The sequence below is a fragment of the Littorina saxatilis genome, linkage group LG5 (genome assembly GCF_037325665.1).
Source record: "Littorina saxatilis isolate snail1 linkage group LG5, US_GU_Lsax_2.0, whole genome shotgun sequence".
Lineage (NCBI taxonomy): Eukaryota > Metazoa > Mollusca > Gastropoda > Littorinimorpha > Littorinidae > Littorina > Littorina saxatilis.
In genome coordinates this window covers 18,725,973-18,748,447 of record NC_090249.1, presented here as the reverse complement: position 1 = coordinate 18,748,447, position 22,475 = coordinate 18,725,973, and the positions used below count along the sequence as shown (strand labels likewise).

Genomic DNA, 22,475 nt, shown 5'->3' with positions numbered 1-22,475 from the left:
CGATTTTTCGGATACGTCGAAGTGAACCATTGGTCCCGGCCACCAGCCTTCTTTATATCACTAAAAATCCTTCACTTACCTCGACTTCGGATAGCTCGAAGTCTTCCTTTGAAAAATCGAGCTATCCGACGTGTTGGATAACACGAACTTCGCATACCTCGAACTCTTTGGGGGGGCCCCGACGAGATCGAGTTAAGCGGCGTTGTCTGTAGATGGCCAAGATCGTACACAGCACAAGCACCTTACTGCTATGGGAGATAAATATTAACATAGCAACAGTTGCTGAATCAAGAGCACACCTTACCACAGAGATGAATATCAATTTTGCGGCAATTGCTAAAGAAGAACACACCTTACTGCTGTGGGAGATATAGCAGCAGTTGCTAAATAAGAGCATAATGAATATTGATAAAGCACAGTTGCTGAATAAGAGCACCTTTACTGCAGTGGGAGATGAATATTAATATATAGCAACAGTTGCTGAATAAGAGCACACAATATATATACTGCTTTGGGAAATGAATATTAATAATAGCAACAGTTGCTGAATAAGAGCACACTTTACCACTGTAGGAGATGAATATTAACATATGCATTAGCAACAGTTGCTGAATATAAGAGCACACCTTACTGCTGCAGGAGATGAATTTTAATATAGCAACAGTTGCTGAATAAGAGCACACTATACCGCTGTAGGAGAGAAATATTAACATGGCAACAGTTTTTGAATAAGAGCACACCTATGATTACTGCTGTGGGAGATGAATATTAATATATCATATCATTATATACGGCCTGTAGGCTAGATAGCCTTTTGCCTGATATAATTATGATGATTATTTGAAATAAAAATATAGCAACAGTTGCTGAATAAGATCACACCATACCGCTGTAGGAGTTGAATATGAAAAAAGCAACGGTTGTATAAGAGTACACTTACTGCTGTAGGATAACAATATTAATATAGCAGCAGTTACTATAAATAAGAGTACAAACACAAGTTTGACGTCATGTGGCACAGATGGGCAAGACTGAATGTCACTGAAATTTAAACAAAAAATTATCACTGGTAAGTTGTAATACTGTTAGCAGAGAGCTGTAGTGCCAGTTGTCAAAATATTAGCTTTTTTGTATATATCACATTTCCATAACAAATCACAATAAAGTATCTATTGTACATCACCCGCCCCTGAGCTCTGGTGAGAAGAGGCGATTAATAATGTGTGTGTTTGTGTGTGTGTATGTGTAAGTGTGAAAAGAAAACCTGATAGAACATATTCAACCCGTTTTCATTCATTTCTAGAAAAAATGTTGACCCCAACCCCTCCCACGCGTTTTCTTGAAGACGTCACGGAGGCGCTGATTTGCGGTGTAGAATGGGACACAACCGCAAACAAAAATTATATTTATATTATATCGTCAGAATGAGTGGTCCCTCTTCCCCTTGCTTATCTCGCAGTAAAAACTCCGCATTAAATGAGTATTATTAATAAAAATGGTTGAAAAGATATATGATTTAGTTTCTCATCCATACGTCTCTTCTAAAACACACTTGTCACTTACATAAATATTCTGCATTTTTATATTACGGTATTAGGCGCATTTTACTTCAGACGATGCATAGTCACGTGACTCCAGCATGGCGGATGTTATGCGACAGCAAATACTTTGAGAGGTGTAGCCGGTGTTTTATCTGAGCATCGGCTGTTTGAAATGAACTTAGGGAGATAATTGGCTCATCGATGAACAAGATGTTTTTGACTCGAGCTCTGGAGAAGATCCTGGGCGACAAAGAGATCAAGAAAACACACCATTCGCAACTGAAAAAAGCTTGTGAGGTGGCACTAGGTATGATACCGAGAGTGTTGAAAGACAGCTGCTTCTTTTTGTATAATTACTCCATTTGCATTGTTTTAGTTTTATTTCATCACTCAATCAGCTGTAGTGAGCATTGGTACGATTTATTCTACAGCTGTGTGGAGTTTGCGTTGTTTATTGTTTATGCTAATGCTTTGATGTGGGACAATGTACCTGGTTTGCATGACAAGGTGAACCATCACAATGTCCGTGTTATCGACACGTTTCTATTTTTATAATGTCAAATCAATACCCAGAGAACACGAAGAATGGTACATTTTTATTTGCTGGTGATTCTTTCATGTTCGATTTGACCGCAGTTTTTTTCCTCTTGTTATGAATATAATGATGCCAACGTTTAACCTTTAGCTAGCACTTTTAACTAATAACTGAGCCCCTCCCACTTTTCCTCCCAGTCACACTATTAGTGATTCCAGTCTACACCCCGCGAAGGCAGCATAGGTGGGGTATTGGAATGTGTAGTGTCTATTTTTGAGACAAATGTTTCAGTTCTTTCCTTGGGTTAAAAATTAGCCGGTAGTTTGCATAGAATCTATAGATTTTCTCCACTTGAAAAGGATGAATGTTTTTACGTATGTATACTTATAGGATTAGGATACCCATATTCAGTTGTTTATTATTGGAATCACTCTATGTGTGCTTTCGGGTACTGCCGTGAAAACATTAGCCTGAAACCTACAAAGTATGTGTTACTTAATATTGTGTTCCTTCACATTCCCGTTTTACACTACTGGTTGGTTTTTTTCCCTTCTCTTGTTTTAGCATAAATACATACTTTACTGTTAGAAATGACATGTATTTATTAAATAATAGTCCGTGTAACTCTGTTTTGTATGTGTATTATTTTATTCAAAGACTGCACTTATCTTTCTTTACATTTTGATTTATATCTGATTTCAGATGAATTGAAAAATGACAACAAAGATCAACAAAAGTGAGTTCTTTTATTTGTTATTTCTTTGTATTTGTTCAAACCACAACTTGCAAAGTTCTGAATCATGTCAAAACAATTTTTTTGTATGTTGTTTATGTAATGTAAATGCTGATATTGTGAACTAGAAGTAATGATTCATATACAAATGTCATATATATATGTATTTGGTGGAGTGGTTTATGGGAATTCAAATTGCCTACTCATTCTTTTGTTTCATTAAGAAAAAAATTTTTTTGGGTGTGTATAGTTTATAACTCTGTAACATAGTGATCGACAAGAAGAAGAAAACTCTGTAACATACTTTTTTTCTCTTTTTTTGTTTTTTGGGGGAGGGGGGGGGGGGGGACGGGTCCTAAGATAATAACTGAGATGTTGTTATTTGATGTTAAGATTAATTTATTTGGATAAATTGGCCATTACATTTTTGTCAATTTAGAGATGTTTCCTGTTATCCTTGTCGTCACCTTTCCTCCCATTGTGACACTGACAGTGTGGCAAATCTAGGGAAATGAATTTAGCATCGGCGTTTTACAGACTGCCAAAGGCGAATAACATCCCTGTAAAGTGTAATGATATTGAATTTGACTGATTATCTGAACAGGGAGCAGTCGCCAGAGTCATCAGCTCTGCCCCAACCAAAGCGTGCAGGTGTCGTGGAAGCAGACAAGTATTTCCTGCCGTTTGAGTTGGCATGCCAGTCCAAGAGCCCCAGAATTGTCAACACAGCGCTAGACTGTCTGCAGGTGAGACTTTTGTGGTTGCTTGTGGGTGAAGTCTTCATCTATGGTATTGATTATAACACTTATAACAAGAACACTTAATTGTCCATTAAAACGATACATTGAAATGGAAAATTTTCTTTGACACACCCTGTTAAAAAAACCAGTAGGCCTGTAATATAAGAATTCAAATTGCCTACTTATCCTTTTGTTTCATTCGGAAAGAAATGTTAATGTGAGTGTAGTAGCCTGTAATATATTAATATTATTTTGTTTAGTTTTATTGATTGTGTATAAAGAGTAGTAGAGTTAAAGTATGTCTGCAGGGTAGCCACAGACTACAGATCTGGGACTGTAAGTAAGTGAAAATATCACTGGTTAATTACCACCTGCTACAAGTATGACAGGGATGTACATGTGTCATAAGTATTGCTAATTTGAATCCCAGCATGAACATATCACAGTTTAGAACACGAGTGGAAATTGAAATGCATAGTTTGCTGAGTGACTGTGAACTATGTCTGCTGCAGAAACTGATAGCCTATGGCCACCTTACTGGGAATGGTCCAGACTCCACGGCCCCAGGGAAACGCTTGATTGACCGCATTGTGGACACAATATGTGGCTGTTTTACTGGTCCTCAAACAGACGAAGGTGTCCAGTTACAAATCATAAAGGTGAGATTCAGTTCTGTTTGCCTGTCAACCTTTGGCGACATTTTACTTTCTGTTTTATTTATGCTTACCCTGCCCCTGGGTCTGATTGCTTACACAGTTTTGAAGTATGCGTTTGCAGTTCACCATCTGTATGAACATGTGAATTCTATTTTCCAGTATTGAAGTTTCCAAGAAAGCTTCAATGTGTATCTGAGTGTTAATGGACATTTCGATTTATTACCGTTTTTACATTTCATGTCTGTGTGGTGATCTTTTTCACTAAAGCAGTTGTTTTTCCTGTCTATTTTTAGCTGGACGGAGCAGGAATGAGAAGTTAAAAAAAAGAACTCTTTAGATTCTTGGCTCATTGTTGCTTATCTTTAAGTATGGTTGACCCCCCCCCCCCCCCCCCCCCAAAGACCTCGAAACATTTGACAAAAATTAGGTCATGAAAAGGAGGTAGTCTTAAATTGAAGGTAAATTTACAGAGATTATGAGCAGAAAATCTTAGGAAAAACAGGCTCTTGAAAGAGGGTGGTTGTCTTCAATCGCGGTAGGTTGGTGCGTTAAAAGGGGGGTTCCACTGTACCCTGACTGAATGGCTATGTAGAAGTGCCATTGTTTGCATTATGTTTCGTATGTCTGTGCCGCAGGCCTTACTGACCGTTGTGACCACCAACACCTGTGAGATTCATGAGGGAACTGTGCTACAGGCTGTCAGGACTTGCTACAACATTTACCTGGCCAGCAAAAACTTGGTCAACCAGACCACAGCAAAAGCCACCCTCACACAGATGCTTAATGTTATTTTCTGCCGTATGGAACAGCAAGCGGTGAGTTTCTATGCGGGAGAGAGGTGTGTGTGTGTGTGTGTGTCACTATGAATAGTAGGATCAATAGTTGTTTGTACTAATTGTGTTGTTCTTGTTGTTGTTGAGTGCACTGTCACAGGGCAACTTGCTTGGTAAAGAGAAGATTTCATCCAAATGGAAAGATTCAGTTTACAACTGTTTTCAATCACCCCACCATAATTGTTTAATTGTACCCTTAAATTTGGGGTGGGGGTGGAGGTATGTGGACATTGCTTTTGTATAGATCTGCTTGCGATTGTAAAGATGAATATTGTGTGTTGTTTTCAAAGTGATACGCTGTCTATGGCCGTCGTAATCCTCTTTTCTTTAGTCTTCACAGTGCAAATCCTTTTAGATTCTTAGAATACTTACAAAAAAAATTCTGCAAGCTCACTATCTTCTGTCATTTTTGTATCAGTTTCAGTACTAATGATGTGATTCATTTTGCACAGGAACAAGACGCAAAACAAAGAGAAAGAAGCAATAGCAAGGTTTCAGGAAAAAGTATAGGGCAGGTGAGTTAAAAGAAAAAAATAAGTAATTTAGATGGCTCTTCACGTCTGAAAGCTGTGTATACATGTTTGTTTGTTGTTGTTTTGGCCTAAAGCAAGTAGAATGCAGTACGATAGACTTAGTTATCTCGGTGGAGTTCTCTGCATGCCTGATTGCAAAGACTACCATTGAACACAATTCATGTATAATACACTTACAGCCCTATCGCAAGCGTAAATGTATAGTCATAACAAATGAACAGCTCCTTTGCATGACATAAATCATGAATACATCAGTCTCTCTAGCTCCATTTTGTGGGACATCAGCATAGGTCTAGATTCAACCATGTTCAGTTTCAGTTGTGTAACTGGGTGTTGTAGTATGTGTAAGCCCTATCAGTTAAAGCATAAAACAAGTGTCTTAACTCTTCATTTTGAGAATTGTTTGAAGGGTTACTTGTTGTTCTGAACATGTTTTGAAAAGCCAACGTTGATTTTCTTTGCAGGGCTCTAAAGAGGGCAGTGCAGAAAGTGAGAGTAGAGAGGGCTCTCCCGGCGAGGGAGGGGAAGAGAACAGCCACATATCAGAAGGAGGTGAAGAGAATGGCCAGGGAGCAGAGGATGCTGCTTCACCGCAGTCTGATGGTGCTACCACACCAGGTCAGCATCTTTTAGATACATATTTAATGATATACTATACATGAACATCTTGGCGGTGACCTTACATTTAACTGCTAATATGACTAAGTCACCGAGATTTAAAAAAAAATTCAAATATGTCTTCACACTTAGTTCAGAGACATGGTTGGTGTATTCATTTCTTTTTGCATCTGTATATAATTCCTTCGATCCAACAGAGTTCATGACTAGTTGAAGCACTTGAAGATATTTGTATTGCCTATACAGCAGTCCCTCTCATGAACAGACACCCTTGGGCCATAGCAAAACTGTCCGTACATTGCAGGTGGCCAGTCACGGGAGGGGTGACCACACCACCCCCTCCCCCATACACTCACATAGAGACACACAAACAACAGGATTGAGTCTATGCTAACCACTTCTTGTGGCTACTAAACAATAACAACAAACTCCTAATATTTCTTTAAACGTTCAGTAAAAAATGATTTGTATGAATGGTGTTGAAAAGAAGAGATAAAATAAATCCTCAAGGCAGTGAACGCACTCACCATGCACTGACATACGAAAGCAGCCACACAAACACAGCACAGAGGCACGTGTGCAGATGCTTTGCGAGAATAAGCTTGAAACCCAGTTTGAATAAAAAAATCAGCAGATAGAGCTGCATGTCATAATCATGTAATTTATTTTCTTCTTGTCTGGCTTTATTGACTGCATGCCGATCATGTGGCAGTGACTTTTCACTCTTCAGTAAGAAATACACTGTACACAACACCGCTCTCACTCTCCCTCACTGCCTACCCTAAGCCGTGACAACTGATGCTTGGAAATTGTGTGGAAGAGTACACCTCTCTATTTCTCTCCAATGCTCTTCCTGCTGACAGTGACACCAGACACCCCACTGAGTTTAGCCCCCCCTCTCTCTCTCTCTCCCTTCCCCCAGCCATGTACTGTTTGGGGCTGTGGCCAGAGAGGTGTCAGCTAATTGAGGCCAGCTGCACTGTTCACTCAGAGCAAAACCAGGGTTACTGTGTCTAACTTTTGACAAAGCAAGACAACTGAAGGGTTCACAGATTAGGTAACCGACTCACTGGTCAAGGCTGCAGGGAAACAAGAGTATCTTGTCAATGAAAGAGGTTACACACAGACAGGCGATGCTGAGAACTGTGGCCGATTTTTCACTCTCTTTCGCTCAGGACCTTCATCGACTGTGGTTTCTGTTGTTTACGTCCAACAGACAAGAATAAAGAGCATAGTGCATTTTCATGTTGGCATCTTCGCATGTACTCCACTCCTGACCAAAACTACCCCCCTCCTGATGGGTACACTCAAGTTGTCAGTGACTGTCATCACACCTTTGCGGCTGTGACCTTTGTACCAAGAGCCGGACTGCTCTGTTATCCATTTTGTTGTGGTGAAAATTTGACAATGGTCTGTCCGTACATTGCAGGTATGACCTGTTGGGACCGAAAATTAGTGTCCGCGTCCACGTTTTGCAGGTGGCCGTTTAAGGGGGGGGGGGGGGCGGCAAATATAGAAGGAAAACACTCTGTGCCGAGCAAATGTGTCCGTACATGTCAGGTGGCCGCTCACGCCGGGGGCCGTACATTGCAGGGACTGCTGTACAATAATACATGTACCCCCTTCTCCTCCGCCTCCTTTCTCTCATCCCCCAATACTGGTTCAGACAGAAAGGGCATGGACTGTACCCAATGTGTTGTTGACTTGTCCATTTTTGTAAACAAAAAGAGAACACAACAGTAACCAGGTATATTCTTAATCTGACAGGTGCAGTGGAGTGGTGGTAAGACGTCGGCCTCCTAATCGGGAGGTCGTGAGTTCGAATCCCTGTCGCTGCCGTCTGGTGGGTTAAGAGTGGAGATTTTTTCGATCTCCCAGGTCAACTTATGTGCAGACCTGCTAGTGACTTAACCCCCTTTGTGTGTACACGCAAGCACAAGACCAAGTGCGCACGAAAAAGATCCTGTAATCCATGTCAGAGTCTGGTGGGTTATAGAAACACGAAAATACCCAGCATGCTTCCTCCGAAAGCGGCGTATGGCTGCCTAAATGGCGGGGTGAAACCGGTCATACACGTAAAAATCCACTCGTGCAAAAACACGAGTGTACGGGGGAGTTTCAGCCCACGAACGCAGAAGAAAAAGAAGTAACCAGGTATATTCTTAATCAATATTTTGACAGCTTATCGCATCCTTCTTCAGGATGGTAAAAAGAAAGGAATCCATTTAAAAAGTAAGGAATGTCCATTTTGTGTATACTTGTGCTCTTTCCCTGTGGTAGATCCGTCCAGTGAGGGGGGACCAAGCTCACAGGCCGTTGTCTGTGCTATTCTGGATGAACTCATTGACAGAGCAGCCGGTGGTAAGTGTATTTGTGTAACTGTGGTACATGAATCTGCGCTTATTTTTGCTAATATATATAGAAGGTTACTTTAGGGGGAAACCTTTTGAGGTTTTTTTTTCAGGGATGACCCTTTCTCATTTTTGGAAGTTTATTTTTTTCATTTCCCCTGTGGAAGTTTTTATGTGAAGGAATTGCTGGTGGATTTATTATTTGCACCTTTGAGAAGCTTGATTTTTACTTCAAGTTGGTTTTTCATCAGGGCAAATTGGGAATAATGTGGCTTGTTTCAGTGGTACTTTTCTTTAAAAATAAGATAAGAGGAAGAAGACAATACCTGAAACTGTGTATGCATCCAGACAACTGTACAGACAAGTGTTTTACAAAAAGTTAATACCCATGAACAAAAGCAAAGAGTTTGTTATACTTTTTACCCCAGTACAGCAAAGGGCAGCAAAATATTTTTTATTTCATTTTTTAAAGCTTTTAGACTGTAACAGCTGGTCATACTGAATGACATTTTGCTGAGTTAGCAGCAGTATATCCAACATTTAGGTGGAAATAGCACATGTTATAACTGTAATGATGACCTGTAGTATCGTATGGAATAACATTGATACTATGATAGTAATACTCACTTTCACTTGTTTCTTGTGCTTTGAAGCAGTGACTAACTGAATGATGCAAGTTTGATATTTCACACACTAATTTCTTCAGCACTGCTACCAGTGTTGTAACAACCAAGTGGTGCATCAATGGTCAACTCAAAAATTCATCATTTTTGTTTTTGCATGCAATCAAAAGTGATATAGGAACACAGTCCAACTGTGCTACAGTGCACTAAAATGCATGTGTTTAAAGTAAGAAGACTTGATTCCTGAGGCCTGATTGAGTAGCACTTTCTCACATTTTCCCCATTCTTTATTTGCTGCTCTCTTAAATTTCAAAAGGAATGCTTGTGGCAGCATACGGTTTTAGCTTAGTTTTGTAGTTGTCTCAGAATTTCTCAGAATCATTCAGATTCTCTCTCTCTCTCTCTCACTCACTCCAATTTTATCTGTTGTCTTCAACTTTCACATCATCATCATCTTAACACAGTTCCAGCAGAGCCACCGAGAGCAACAGAAGATGCGGAATCGGTGGGAGAAGGTGACAAGAAACACCCAAACCATCCTCCTCCCTCTTCTCAAGCACCTGCCAATCCCCCCACCTCCCTCCCCATTCAACAGTTCTCAACCCCCTCCCCTGTCACACCTGTAACCCCAGGAGACGATCAGAAAGGTAAAAAAAAAAAAAAAAAAAGCGTCTGACGGAATCTCAGACTTCTGCATGATATTATCTTTGTTGTGTAGAGGTGTGTACTTGAAACAAACCGATCAGAAAGGTAAAAAAAATAAAAAATAAAAGTCTGATGGAATCTCTGATTTCTGCGTGATGTTATTTTTATGATTTGTCATTGCTGTGAAAAGCTGTGAACTTGAAACAAAACTGGTGTAAACAGGTCTGCCAGTTCACAATGGAACCCCACTTTTAAGACCTCCAAAAACCTGGGGAAAATCCAGTCGTTAAAAAAGGGGCATTTTGAAATGGAGGTAAATTTACAGATGTTATGTTCAGAAAATCTGAAGAAATCGTAATGTCTTAAAAGGGGGGAGTCTTAAATTGGGTGGGGGGGGAGAGGGTGGGGGTTGGGTAAAAAAAAGGGGGGGGGGGGAGTCCACTGTAACCCTTGGTTTCAGTATATTTTGACTGTCATATGAAATTCTTTTAAACATAGCTTTTCAAAGAGACAGCTTTTGGTACACATACCGGGGCGGGGATGTAGCTCAGTCGGTAGCGCGCTGGATTTGTATCCAGTTGGCCGCTGTCAGCGTGAGTTCGTCCCCACGTTCGGCGAGAGATTTATTTCTCAGAGTCAACTTTGTGTGCAGACTCTCCTCGGTGTCCAAACACCCCCGTGTGTACACGCAAGCACAAGACCAAGTGCGCACGAAAAAGATCCCGTAATCCATGTCAGAGTTCGGTGGGTTATAGAAACACGAAAATACCCAGCATGCTTCCTCCGAAAGCGGCGTATGGCTGCCTAAATGGCGGGGTAAAAACGGTCATACACGTAAAATTCCACTCGTGCAAACCACGAGTGCACGTGGGAGTTTCAGCCCACGAACGCAGAAGAAGAAGAAGAAGGTACACATACCTCATGCTTTTCCGTGTGAAATAGAGCATGTGAATAGTCTTTGGACACAGCCTGAATCTAGTGAAATGCACTTTAAATATTGTCTTCCTTTTTCTGCATGCCTTTTTGTTAGGCTTTTTTAATTTTTTTCCTTCTCCAACTTTACACATTCTTGAATGCATTTGTTCATGAGATTTTCACCTAAAAGCTGGTGTTTATTGGTTTTTCCTTTATTACTTGTTCACCTATAAACCGCATTACACTGCACTGCACTGCACTGCACTGCACTGCACAGAAAGTTTTAAACATGATATGCATGTCTGTTGTGGTCTTTGCTTTGCACTGAACATATGCTGTCTATAAGCTTTGTGCTTAACACAAGCATTTCTCATATCTCCTTTTCTTGCAGCTGCAGGTGCACGTGTTTTTTTACTTGTTTATTATGTACCTATTTATTTATCTATATGTTTTCTAGTAACAGATGTGTTCTCCCTTTTTGTTTTGTTTAGACTGAACTTGACATTTTGTTTCTTGAATTCTTTAACTGTTCGCGACTAAATTGTGCACTTTAAATTTGTTTTTTACCTGCGCTGGCGACAGCCTCTCAATAATGACCACCTGCTCATTTTGACCTCTTTTTGACTCTCCTGAGTAATCAGGAGAGTCTTAGGAATGAGCAGTGTTAGGCCATCCTGCCGGCCGTAAACAAAAAACTTAACGTTAAAGTTATCTCGGATGTTTTTGAAGCTAGAGCTTTGAAACTTTGCACACTTCTAGGGTTTGATGATCTCCGAACATGACCCAAGTTTGGTTGACGTTCATCATGTTTTGGGGTCACAGCGGGGTCATGTTTAAGAAACTTTAAGTTGAGGTTTTCTCGCATGTTTTGAAAAAAAAAGCCTCCAAATTTCACACACTTGTAGATGTTAATGATTAGAACTGGTGAGTTGTATTAGCAGTTGCTTTTCTTGTAATAGTTGGTCCCCTGGGCAGTTGTTATAACACAGTTTTGACTCCATTTAGAAGACTTGTCATATCTCGACTCAACTCATGTGCAATAGAAACAAGCTTTACTTCTACTGATCACAAAAATTGTGTCGTACAAGCTCATAGATGTAAATGCCCATGTATCTAAAAGTTTTGAGAAGACAACATTTCTTTCCACAGAAGATTCATTTTCTGTGCATCTCTTTTAGCACACCTGTTATTGTTTTGTTTTGTTTTTTGTTTTTAATTTTATTTTATTTTTGAATGGAATGAGAGCATTGGTGTCTCCCCCTGTCTGTCTGTCTGTCCCATCGTCTGGCCCTGTCTGCCTCTCTGTTTCTCTGCCTGCCTCTTCCTGTCTGTGTGTCTGTCTGCCTGCCTGCATCTCTCTCTCTCTCTCTCTCTCTCTCTCTCTCTCTCTCTCTCTCTCTCTCTCTCTCTCTCTCTCTCTCTTTCTCTCTCTCCCTCTCTCTCTTTATCTCTCTTTCTCTCTATCTCTCTCTTTCTCTCTCTCCCTCTCCCTCGTTCTCTCTCTCACTCTTTATGTCTCTCTCTCTCTCTCTCTCTCTCTCTCTCTCTCTCTCTCTCTCTCTCTCTTCTTTGAATTATGTGGAATGTGTGTTTTTTACGTTGTTATAAAAAAAAATTAATTCATGATATCTAAATCATTTTATCCTCACATCTGACTCTTTGGTCACAGCCTCGCTGACTACGAGTGACAGCATGGAAGGGGAAGCAATGCAGGGAGCTTTCAGCCACATCCTTCAGAAAGATGCCTTCCTTGTGTTTCGCAGTCTCTGCAAACTTTCCATGAAACCGTTAGGTGATGGCCCACCAGACCCAAAGTAAGTATATGAAAAACTGAAGATCGTAGGATTTTTGAGTCGTAGGAATGATACATAATTCAGGAGTAATGGGATTTAAAGCATTTTCTGGCTTAGAATAAGGCATAGTTGATGGCAGGTGCCTGGTATTGTTATCCTGTTTTTGTTGTCTTTTTCTTTCAAGTGGTGCTTTCTGTGGCAGAGTTATTTGGGTGGTTTTTTTTAACATGTATAAAGCATCGTCAGTGATGACCTAGACTGTTTCACCTATTGTGTGTGTCCTATGTAGGTGTGCCTTCGTACATAAATATATGTAGGACGATTTTAAAGTGGTGGAGGTTTCTCACTACAGAAAAATTATGGAAGTGGTGTATGGGACGAAAATGTGTCAAGGATCCTTTGGGACGGTCACAGCATTGGGTAGGTGATTGTTATGAAGAGGTAGTCACCAGGGCAAGTTTTACCGTATTATGCTCCACTTGTTTCTTCCCAGGTCCCACGAGCTGCGCTCCAAGATCCTGTCCCTGCAGCTGCTGCTGTCCATCCTGCAGAACGCGGGGCCTGTGTTCCGCACCAACGACATGTTCATCAACGCCATCAAGCAATACCTGTGTGTGGCCCTCTCCAAGAACGGCGTCAGCTCCGTGCCGGAGGTCTTCGAGCTCTCCCTGGCCATCTTCCTCACCCTGCTGTCCAACTTCAAGCAGCACCTCAAGATGCAGATTGAGGTATGTGAAGGGTCACAAGTTGTGAGATAGGTCAGTGGTTGTCAGATAGGTTGGAGGTTGTCAGATAGCTCAGAGGTTGTGAGATAGGTTGGAGGTTGTCAGATAGGTTGGAGGTTGTCAGATAGCTCAGAGGTTGTGAGATAGGTCAGTGGTTGTCAGATAGGTTGGAGGTTGTGAGATAGGTCAGAGATTGTGAGATAGGTTGGAGGTTGTCAGATAGCTCAGAGGTTGTGAGATAGGTTAGAGGTTGTCAGATAGGTCAGAGATTGTGAGAGAGGTCAGAGGTGTTTCAGCTGTCTATGGTCATTTTCCTTGCCATTTGTTCAGTTTCAAGAAACACCTCGAGATGCTTATTTAGGTAAGTGATAAGTTCCAATTCTTGAGCACATGTGTAATAGTGTAATATTAACAGCAGTCCAAAACCACTTGTCTTTTGCAGGTGTTTTTCAAGGAGATTTTCCTGTACATTCTGGAGACCCCCAGCAGCTCTTTTGAGCACAAGTGGATGGTGATCCAGGCCCTGACTCGCATCTGTGCCGACGCCCAGAGTGTAGTGGACATCTACCTCAACTACGACTGCGACCTCGCCCTCGCCAACATCTTTGACAGGCTCGTCAACGACTTGTCCAAAATCGCTCAGGGCAGGCATGCCTTGGAACTGGGTGAGTACGCTTGTCATGGAGGAGTGTAAGGAAGGGATTTGCAGACCTGTTTACTATTCCGTTTTGGCCAGAATTATTAAGGATTCAGGCTCCAAATTCTGCAATTCCGGTCAGCTGGTGAAAATTGTCATGTCAATGTTGAGAACGTGTACTACAATCAAACCACACAACAGAACAACACACCAGAACAACACATAGATGCACACACACACACACTGGGGGGTAAACAGATCTGGATTTGTATCCTAGTGAAGTTCAATGGACCCACTTTATGATGAAGTCCTGAATGACCGAATTCCATGTCAAGCAAATATGTTTTCATTCATATGTCCCCTTCATTTAAAACACAGATTTGATTGTGGTAGCATTATTTTGGTGGTTTCCTAATCATAGTCTAGAAAAGGGATATTGTAAAGGTTCATTTTGAGCAGAATGAATGAATGAGAAACAGGTGACATGTCTTTGTTCAGGTAGTTTGAGCTGTTTCCGTGCTGTTTCTCATGCTTCAGATCACAAATTTTCTTGCACATTGGAGATCTTTCTCTCCCCCCTTTATTTTTAAGGATAAACGGCACTTCAGAATTGGAATTTTATTTTAATTTTAATTTTTTACAGTTTTAGCTGAGTTGAAGATCAAGTAATGTGCTCTTCTTTTGTCATAGCGTGAATTCTGTTCATTTGGTGTTTGCAGGTGCCACTCCTAACCAGGAGAAGAGCATGCGTCTCAAGGGTCTGCAGTGCCTGGTATCCATACTCAAGTGTATGGTGGAGTGGAGCAAGGACCTCTACTTCAACCCTCACTCACAGTCCAATCTCAGTACGGTTTTTTTCTAGTTTACACATCTTGTCATGTTTCCACTTTCTCTGTTTGGTTGAAGTTTTATAAGTAGCTGAATGGTAAGGAAAGTCCCACTCGCCTTGTGTGTGTTTGTTTTGAAGTGATGCATATGTTATCATGTTGTGGACTTGTCATGAGTGGTGTGCGTGTGTGTGTGTGTGTGTGTGTGTGCATGCCAGCATACTTGTGTGTGTGCGTGCATGCATGCGTTTGTGTTGAGTGAGCACATTGCATTCTGATGTGACATGTGTTTGAATGTCTTGTATCTCAAGCTGATTCCCCATCATTCTAAAAGACATGCACATCCAAACTGACTAGCTATTTTGTACCGACAGGCCAGGACAGCAAGCCGTGCACGGAGACAGACAGCGACAGCGGCAAGGGCACCATGGCAAGCTACGGCAGTGTCAACTCCCTCAGTTCCAACAACAGTGCCTCCCAGTCGGCCCTCCCCCCTGCAGACTCCCCCGAACAGTTTGAGGTGCTCAAGCAGCAGAAAGAGATCATGGAGACTGGCCTGGAGCTGTAAGTGTTGGTCACACGTACACCAGGGACATTTTGAATCAGTGTTGTTGAGTTTTTTGATTACACTCGCTGCCAGCAGAAGTGTTTGCGTTCATCAATACTCTTTCAGTGTTGTTCACAGACTCTGAGGACAAGCGGTTTATTGCCCCTTGTTCGTCTTTCACTGGTTATGAAAAGATGCATTATAAATGTAATGTAACACTGAGCTCCCAGAGGGGTTTCTATCTTTTTAACATTTTGTTGTTTGTTTTTTTTGTTGTTTTTTTTTCTTCAAAAGTTTTGTTTACACAGGTAGATGTGGTGTGTTATGTGGCAGGTTTCACAAGAAACCAATGAAGGGCATCCACTACCTGCAAGAGCAAGGCATGATCGGCAAGTCGGCGGAGGATGTGGCAGAATTTCTCCACGCAGAAGAGCGTCTGGATAAGGTAAGAGCTACAGGTTTCATTTGCCGTTGTAGTCACACTTGTACATGGACACATCAGTGTATTTCAGGTGTTCTTTTACAAACAGGAACAAGAGACTGCATGAAGAGTTCGTGTTCCTGTTTGAATGTCCATGTTTCCAATGAGTACATTTTTATTGTTATCTAAAACTAAAGTACAATGAAATCCCCATCGCACCCCCGAAGAAGGAGGGAAGGAGATCAGAAAGTGGAATAAAACAGAAGGGGGCAAATCGTTGATCTATTCCTCAACAACTGAATAAATACTCTTTGTAAAGATTCTGAAGAAATCGTGCGTATCGAGCATAACATTTGTTTCTCTTCTGATTGCAGACGGCTTTAGGGGATTTCCTTGGAGAGAATGAGAAGTGAGTATTTGAGTGTTCTTTCCTCTCTACAGATGAACCTATAGGTGTACTCCAGTTGTTTTTTGAGAGTGTTCAGAGGAGAAGTGAAGAAATGTAGTTTTGGACTCAGATCTTTCAGAGCATACTCCAGAAATAGCCCAATGAAAGTGACACCTAACATACAGTGAAAATGCCCTTTTAAGACTCCCTCCCTTTTAACTCATTGTCTCCCAGGTACAGATATATCAGCTCAGACTGTAAGCTTCAGTCGCTTCCTGTAACGTCGATCTAACGCGTGCATTCCAGCGTATTGTTACACAGTTTCCACACAGTTACTACTATTCTGAGTGACTTGCTGCAGCACAGCTGGTCTCGGCTAAAAAAAAACTTGGTCAACATAGGTGGGGTAGAAAGTGTTAAGACCTTGTTTTTCTCTGACTTTCTGTTCGGAACCTGTGTAAATTTACCCCCATTTTAAGTCACCCACCTTTTTAAGACCTGATTTTCTCAAATTTGTCGAGGTCTTAAAAGGGGGGTTCCACTGTTCTGAAAGAAGAGTGAACATTTTGAGGTTCATTCAGTGTGACATTGAACCTCAGACAGGGCTAAATCAGGATATTGCTTTCCTTCAATCACGTTTTCTTTGCGTAAATTTATGAGCATACAGTTGTTTGTTAATGATGACAACTCTTGTCTGTGCAGTTTCACTAAAGAAGTCATGTATGCCTTGTCTGTGCAGTTTCACTAAAGAAGTCATGTATGCCTACGTCGACCAGCTGCACTTGAACGGCATGCCCATCGTGGAAGCTATACGACGCTTTCTGGACAGCTTTCGGCTGCCAGGGGAATCACAGAAGATTGACAGACTCATGGAGAAGTTTGCTTCCCGCTATTGTGAATGCAATCCAAAGTAAGCACGCGTTTGTTGTTTTTGTTTGTTTGTTTGTCGTAATGCAGCCTTGTAAAATCCATGAGTGTGGTGATTCAGTGGTGATGTTAGTTTTGCATGTAAATTACATCCCATTCAGAAAATTATTTGCACTGCCTTCATTAGCGTATTGACTGCTTTGAACAGTGTCAAAGTATTGTGTGCTCATTCTGGTTTTCAGAAGTTAACATGTTTGTAACATTTCTAGTTCAAAAGTGCAGATTCTACATAAAAACATAATGTGAGTGTGATTGTACGTGTGTTCTCTGTTTCCATAGTACGGAGCTGTTTGCCAGTGCCGACACTGCCTACGTGTTGGCATTCTCCATTATCATGCTGACGACCGATCTGCACAGTCCTCAAGTGAGTGTTTGTTGTAAAGATGTGTCTGGTGTAAAGATCTTTTACACATGGCCACCCCTGTATTTTTCTTCACATATGCAAGCATCCTTGCAAGGGAGTAGTTCAGCATTCCCTTCAACTGCTGTGCACTGGCCTTGCATTTTGTAATGAACAAGTCTGGACATAGACATAGAACACTTTTCTATCTCAAATAAGAAATTCAAAGACTCAAAACCTGCAAACTGAACTTGGATATTGCATAGAACTGTCAGGTCATGAGCTATTCAGTCTAAAGCTTGTGTTAAGTTGATTTTTATGCCATCTGTGGAGTTTAGAATGATGGTAGATATGGTTTACATTACTTCTGAATGTCCTGTTGTGTCCGACTTCAACAGAGCATTACTTGTATATGCTGGTGCAGGAGAGAGCTCCTGAAAGTGTGAAAGGTCTTCAGTGCAGACGTCAGATGAAAACGATTAGTTTCGTGGGTGTGTGTACATTTACTGCCATTATAAATTAGCAGATACATGTCCATTTTTTCATCATCACAGATTAATAACCAATAACCGTAAGTGCATTGTCCCATGGTTACAAACAATGAAGGTATGTGTGTTTTTCCATCATCACAGATTAACGACTGTAAGTGCATTTTCCCATGGTTACAAACAATGAAGGTACATGTATGTGTATGTTTCCATCATGGCAGATTAAACAAACGCAGAAGATGACCAAAGAGCAGTACATCCGCATGAACCGTGGGATTAACGACAGCAGAGACCTCCCTCAGGAGTACCTGTCAGCCATCTACGATGAGATCGCTGGCAACGAGATCAAAATGAAACTGGGCTCCTCCTACCACTCTAAGCCCACATCAGCCAGTAAGTCTCATTTTGCAGCGCAGTGTCACGGATTTTTAATGATGAGCTGTAATTACAGTCAAAATAAGCTTGAATAACAAGCGTCAATATTCGTTCCTTGCTAAGCCTTTTCGTATTGACGTCATCATGGAATTTTGGCGGAACTCATTTTATGGACAGCTTTTCAGCAGAAGGCCAAAACAGATTATTTTTATTATGAAATATTGTTTATATTTGTATCTGGTATGGATAGAAAGATAAAAGAATGTTAAACCATGTATTGTCCATCACATTTTAGAGAATGTTTCTCATTGACAAATATTGACTTATTCTAAACCATAAAAACATCAGGATTGCCGAGAATGGAGTTGCACCAAAATTCCAGGACAACGATATGACACTTGCATTACAAAGTGGCAAGGAGATCTACTTTTCTGCGGAAGAATGTCAAATGTTGTAAAGCTGTGGAAGATTCCTTCAGCACAGGTGTTATGCAAGCATCACATTCTGTACAATGGTAAGATGGGCTGATATTGTGTTGCAGAGGACATCACCAGCAACAAACAGCGCCGACTGCTGTACAACGTGGAGATGGAGCAGATGGCGCAGACAGCCAAGGTCCTGATGGAGAGCGTCAGTCACGTCAAGGCCAACTTCACCATGGCAACACACCTGGAGCACGTCAGGCCCATGTTCAAGGTCAGGCTTTGATGCTATTTGTAGGTCATACAGTATGTTCAAGGTCAGGCTTTAATGCTATTTGTAGGTCATACAGCATGTTCAAGGTCAGGCTTTGATGCTATTTGTAGGTCATACAGTATGTTCAAGGTCAGGCTTTAATGCTATTTGTAGGTCATACAGCATGTTCAAGGTCAGGCTTTGATGCTATTTGTAGGTCATACAGTATGTTCAAGGTCAGGCTTTAATGCTATTTGTAGGTCATACAGCATGTTCAAGGTCAGGCTTTGATGCTATTTGTAGGTCATACAGTATGTTCAAGGTCAGGCTTTGATGCTATTTGTAGGTCATACAGTATGTTCAAGGTCAGGCTTTGATGCTATTTGTAGGTCATACAGTATGTTCAAGGTCAGGCTTTAATGCTATTTGTAGGTCATACAGCATGTTCAAGGTCAGGCTTTGATGCTATTTGTAGGTCATACAGTATGTTCAAGGTCAGGCTTTGATGCTATTTGTAGGTCATACAGTATGTTCAAGGTCAGGCTTTAATGCTATTTGTAGGTCATACAGCATGTTCAAGGTCAGGCTTTGATGCTATTTGTAGGTCATACAGTATGTTCAAGGTCAGGCTTTAATGCTATTTGTAGGTCATACGGTCAAACCCCCGAAAGCAGCGTATAGCTGCCTAAATGGCGTGGTAAAAACGCTCATACACGTAAAAACTCACTCGTGTAAAAAAAAACATGTACGTGGGAGTTTCAGCCCATGAACACAGAAAAAGAAGAAGAGAAGAAAATGTCATACAGTCAAACCTGTCTGTAACGACCACCCAAAGGACCGACCAAAAGTGGTTGTTGTAGACAGGTGGTTGCTTTGTAAAGGTGAATTATATAGCCCAATCTTGTGCTGGATGCTTTCGGATGGTTGTTTTGGGCACGTGTTTGTTATCGAGAGATGGTCGCTAGAACAGGTTCGACTACATATTGATTTGACTAGAGAATGCCTTTCATAAAATGCAACAAATCATGCTGTGTCCTGTTAACAGATGGCATGGACGCCATTCCTGGCTGCGTTCAGTGTCGGCCTGCAGGACTGTGATGATCAGGACATCGCTGGACTGTGTCTGGATGGGATCCGCTGTGCCATCCGCATCGCCTGCATCTTTCACATGGAGGTCAGGAGTCACTCGCCTTCTTCTAAACCATTATTGAGAAATTCAAGACGTTCTATTATTCCTTACTTTATACCATCCTGAAGAAGGCAGCGACAAGCTGTCAAAATATTTATTAAGAATGAACCAAACCCAGTTACTGTTGTGTTTTCTTGTTGTCTAAATTCTTTTTGAATGTCTTTATAATTCTTTACTGAAATGTACTTGTGAAAATCGTCAACATGTTTAGCCAGAAGTTTCTTGTTGAGAATGAAGTTAACACTCTTTGATAAAAAATAACACCCCCCGCGGGTTAGGGGGAAGAATTTACCCGATGCTCCCCAGCATGTCGTAAGAGGCAACTAACGGATTCTGTTTCTCCTTTTACCCTTGTTAAGTGTTTCTTGTATAGAATATAGTCAATTTTTGTAAAGATTTTAGTCAAGCAGTATGTAAGAAATGTTAAGTCCTTTGTACTGGAAACTTGCATTCTCCCAGTAAGGTAATATATTGTACTACGTTGCAAGCCCCTGGAGCAAATTTTTGATTAGTGCTTTTGTGAACAAGAAACAATTGACAAGTGGCTCTATCCCCTCTCCCCCCTTTCCCCGTCGCGATATAACCTTCGTGGTTGAAAACGACGTTAAACACCAAATAAATAAAGAAAGAAAAAATAACAGATGAAATCAACTGAGTTTAGTGGTGCTCCATGTTGCAAAATCATCTCTATGCAAAGTGTTTGAGACATACCTTCGTTTAGAGAATGCAGTAAGGCTGTTTTGTAAAATATAGCAGAGGAAATGAACTGTATGTTCACATTCTTTGTCCACAGCTGGAGCGTGATGCGTACGTGCAAGCCCTGGCACGGTTCACTCTGCTGACGTGCGCCACGCCCATCACCGAGATGAAACTGAAGAACATCGACACCATCAAGACGCTCATCTCTGTAGCACACACTGACGGAAATTACCTGGGCAGTTCTTGGCTGGAGGTAACTGTTTGCTGATAAGGCTTGTCATGTATCACAGCTCGTGCGGGATGCGTCTTGTAGATGGAGGAGAATGGTAGCTTCCCTTCTGAAGTTTGCAAATCACGTTTCTTTTGTTTTGTTTTTTCTTTTTCTTTTTTTCTTCTTTTTTTGTGCGGGTCTAAAAAAAGTTCCAGAGTTTGTCTGAGAACAGGAAACTGAGAAAACAATTGTTTACGTCTGAGGGATGTGCCTCTTCCAGTGCTGGCTGAAGGAGGTGTATGGATTCAGTGTTTGAGAAGGGATGGGTTTTTTGCTTAACCATGCAGACCAGCAGCATGTCAGTTTGTTGTTCAACAGTTTATTTAGGGTTCATAAAAACTTTCTTGGAAGAATCACCAACAATGTCAAATTTATTCAGATTTTTTGCCAGCTGTGTTTCTATTATGCTTTTACCAAACAGATTAAAAAGAATAGAGTATTGAAGCATACTAATCACCTCAGGTTCCAATTTGTCTTTGCTGGTTTGTTGCACAATTAGTGGGGTTTTTTTTTTAAGATTTCGTAGGAGTAATTGTGAAGTGGTTTGTTTTCCTTCAGATTTGTTAATGTGTATTTGCTGGTTTACTCAAGTCAGTGATAGTCACAGGTGAAAACTATTTACCCTCTCAGTAGTGTGCAGCAGATTATTTAGACTGTTTTCTTTCATCACAGATCCTTAGGTGTATCTCTCAACTGGAGCTGGCCCAGCTGATCGGTACAGGGGTCAAACCCAAACACATTTCCAAAGACAACAGTGCTGTCCATCCCATTGAGGCCTTTGACCCAGAGGGTGAGCTCTCCAGCTTTACCTCTGTGTGTGTGTGTGTGTGTGTGTGTGTGCGTGCGTGCGTGCGTGCGTGCGTGCGTGTGTGTGTGTGTACCAGCGAAGCTGGAGGTATCCCACGAACGCTATACTGTAATCGACTTGAGAAATGTTCATGCCAATAATACATGATCAAGAAGGATTCTTTGTGCCCGGTCAGGGGCTACAGTTGGGCATGGAAGTTCGCGACAAATTGGGAACATACTAACTAAAATACGGTGGGTGACATAGGCCTATTTGTTTTTTGAGCAAACGCCACCCAAGGCCGCTTTGGACGGGTAAAAATCCATAGTTTCCAAGTCTATGGATAAAGCTCGCATAAGAAGATGACGTCGAAAGGCTTTGACGTAAATGCATCATGACGTCATCCCCTCCCTGTGGTCTTTCTCTCTCGCGCGGTGTGTGTGTGTGAAAGAGAGAGAGTGGTTATTTATATGTGTGCATGCGTGAGTGCATGCGTGCGTGTTTGTGTGTGTGTGTGTGTGTGTGTGTGTGTGTGTGTGTGTGTGTGTGTGTGTGTGTGTGTGTGTGTGTGTGTAAGAGAGAGAGTAGGTATGTGTGTGTGCATGAGTGCACGTGAGTTTGTGTGTGTTTGTGTGTGTTTGTTTGTAAAGGTGTGTGTGTGTC

At 41.4% G+C, this 22,475-nt stretch overlaps 1 protein-coding gene and 1 long non-coding RNA gene across 4 annotated transcripts in view; both read left to right on the top strand.

Moving 5' to 3' along the window:
* Positions 1 to 22,475, top strand: part of LOC138966485 (uncharacterized) — a 114,555-nt gene that overhangs the window by 42,252 nt on the left and 49,828 nt on the right. The window lies entirely within an intron of this gene.
* Positions 1,634 to 22,475, top strand: part of LOC138966480 (brefeldin A-inhibited guanine nucleotide-exchange protein 1-like) — a 43,075-nt gene continuing 22,233 nt past the window's right edge. The window contains exons 1-23 of one of the 3 annotated variants that reach the window (XM_070338747.1): positions 1,634 to 1,848; positions 2,779 to 2,812; positions 3,414 to 3,555; positions 4,062 to 4,208; positions 4,841 to 5,020; positions 5,491 to 5,553; positions 6,036 to 6,189; positions 8,470 to 8,550; positions 9,637 to 9,810; positions 12,393 to 12,537; positions 13,010 to 13,244; positions 13,684 to 13,906; positions 14,598 to 14,723; positions 15,080 to 15,269; positions 15,586 to 15,697; positions 16,048 to 16,082; positions 16,801 to 16,971; positions 17,268 to 17,352; positions 18,038 to 18,209; positions 18,733 to 18,887; positions 19,912 to 20,040; positions 20,849 to 21,007; positions 21,698 to 21,815. In XM_070338747.1, the coding sequence (XP_070194848.1) occupies positions 1,743 to 1,848; positions 2,779 to 2,812; positions 3,414 to 3,555; positions 4,062 to 4,208; positions 4,841 to 5,020; positions 5,491 to 5,553; positions 6,036 to 6,189; positions 8,470 to 8,550; positions 9,637 to 9,810; positions 12,393 to 12,537; positions 13,010 to 13,244; positions 13,684 to 13,906; positions 14,598 to 14,723; positions 15,080 to 15,269; positions 15,586 to 15,697; positions 16,048 to 16,082; positions 16,801 to 16,971; positions 17,268 to 17,352; positions 18,038 to 18,209; positions 18,733 to 18,887; positions 19,912 to 20,040; positions 20,849 to 21,007; positions 21,698 to 21,815 (3,136 nt within the window). In that variant the 5' untranslated portion in view covers positions 1,634 to 1,742. Of the gene's footprint in view, positions 1,849 to 2,778; positions 2,813 to 3,413; positions 3,556 to 4,061; positions 4,209 to 4,840; positions 5,021 to 5,490; positions 5,554 to 6,035; positions 6,190 to 8,469; positions 8,551 to 9,627; positions 9,811 to 12,392; positions 12,538 to 13,009; positions 13,245 to 13,683; positions 13,907 to 14,597; positions 14,724 to 15,079; positions 15,270 to 15,585; positions 15,698 to 16,047; positions 16,083 to 16,800; positions 16,972 to 17,267; positions 17,353 to 18,037; positions 18,210 to 18,732; positions 18,888 to 19,911; positions 20,041 to 20,848; positions 21,008 to 21,697; positions 21,816 to 22,475 lie in introns of all 3 variants that reach the window. The other 2 variants (XM_070338746.1, XM_070338748.1) reach the window with 2 other exon arrangements.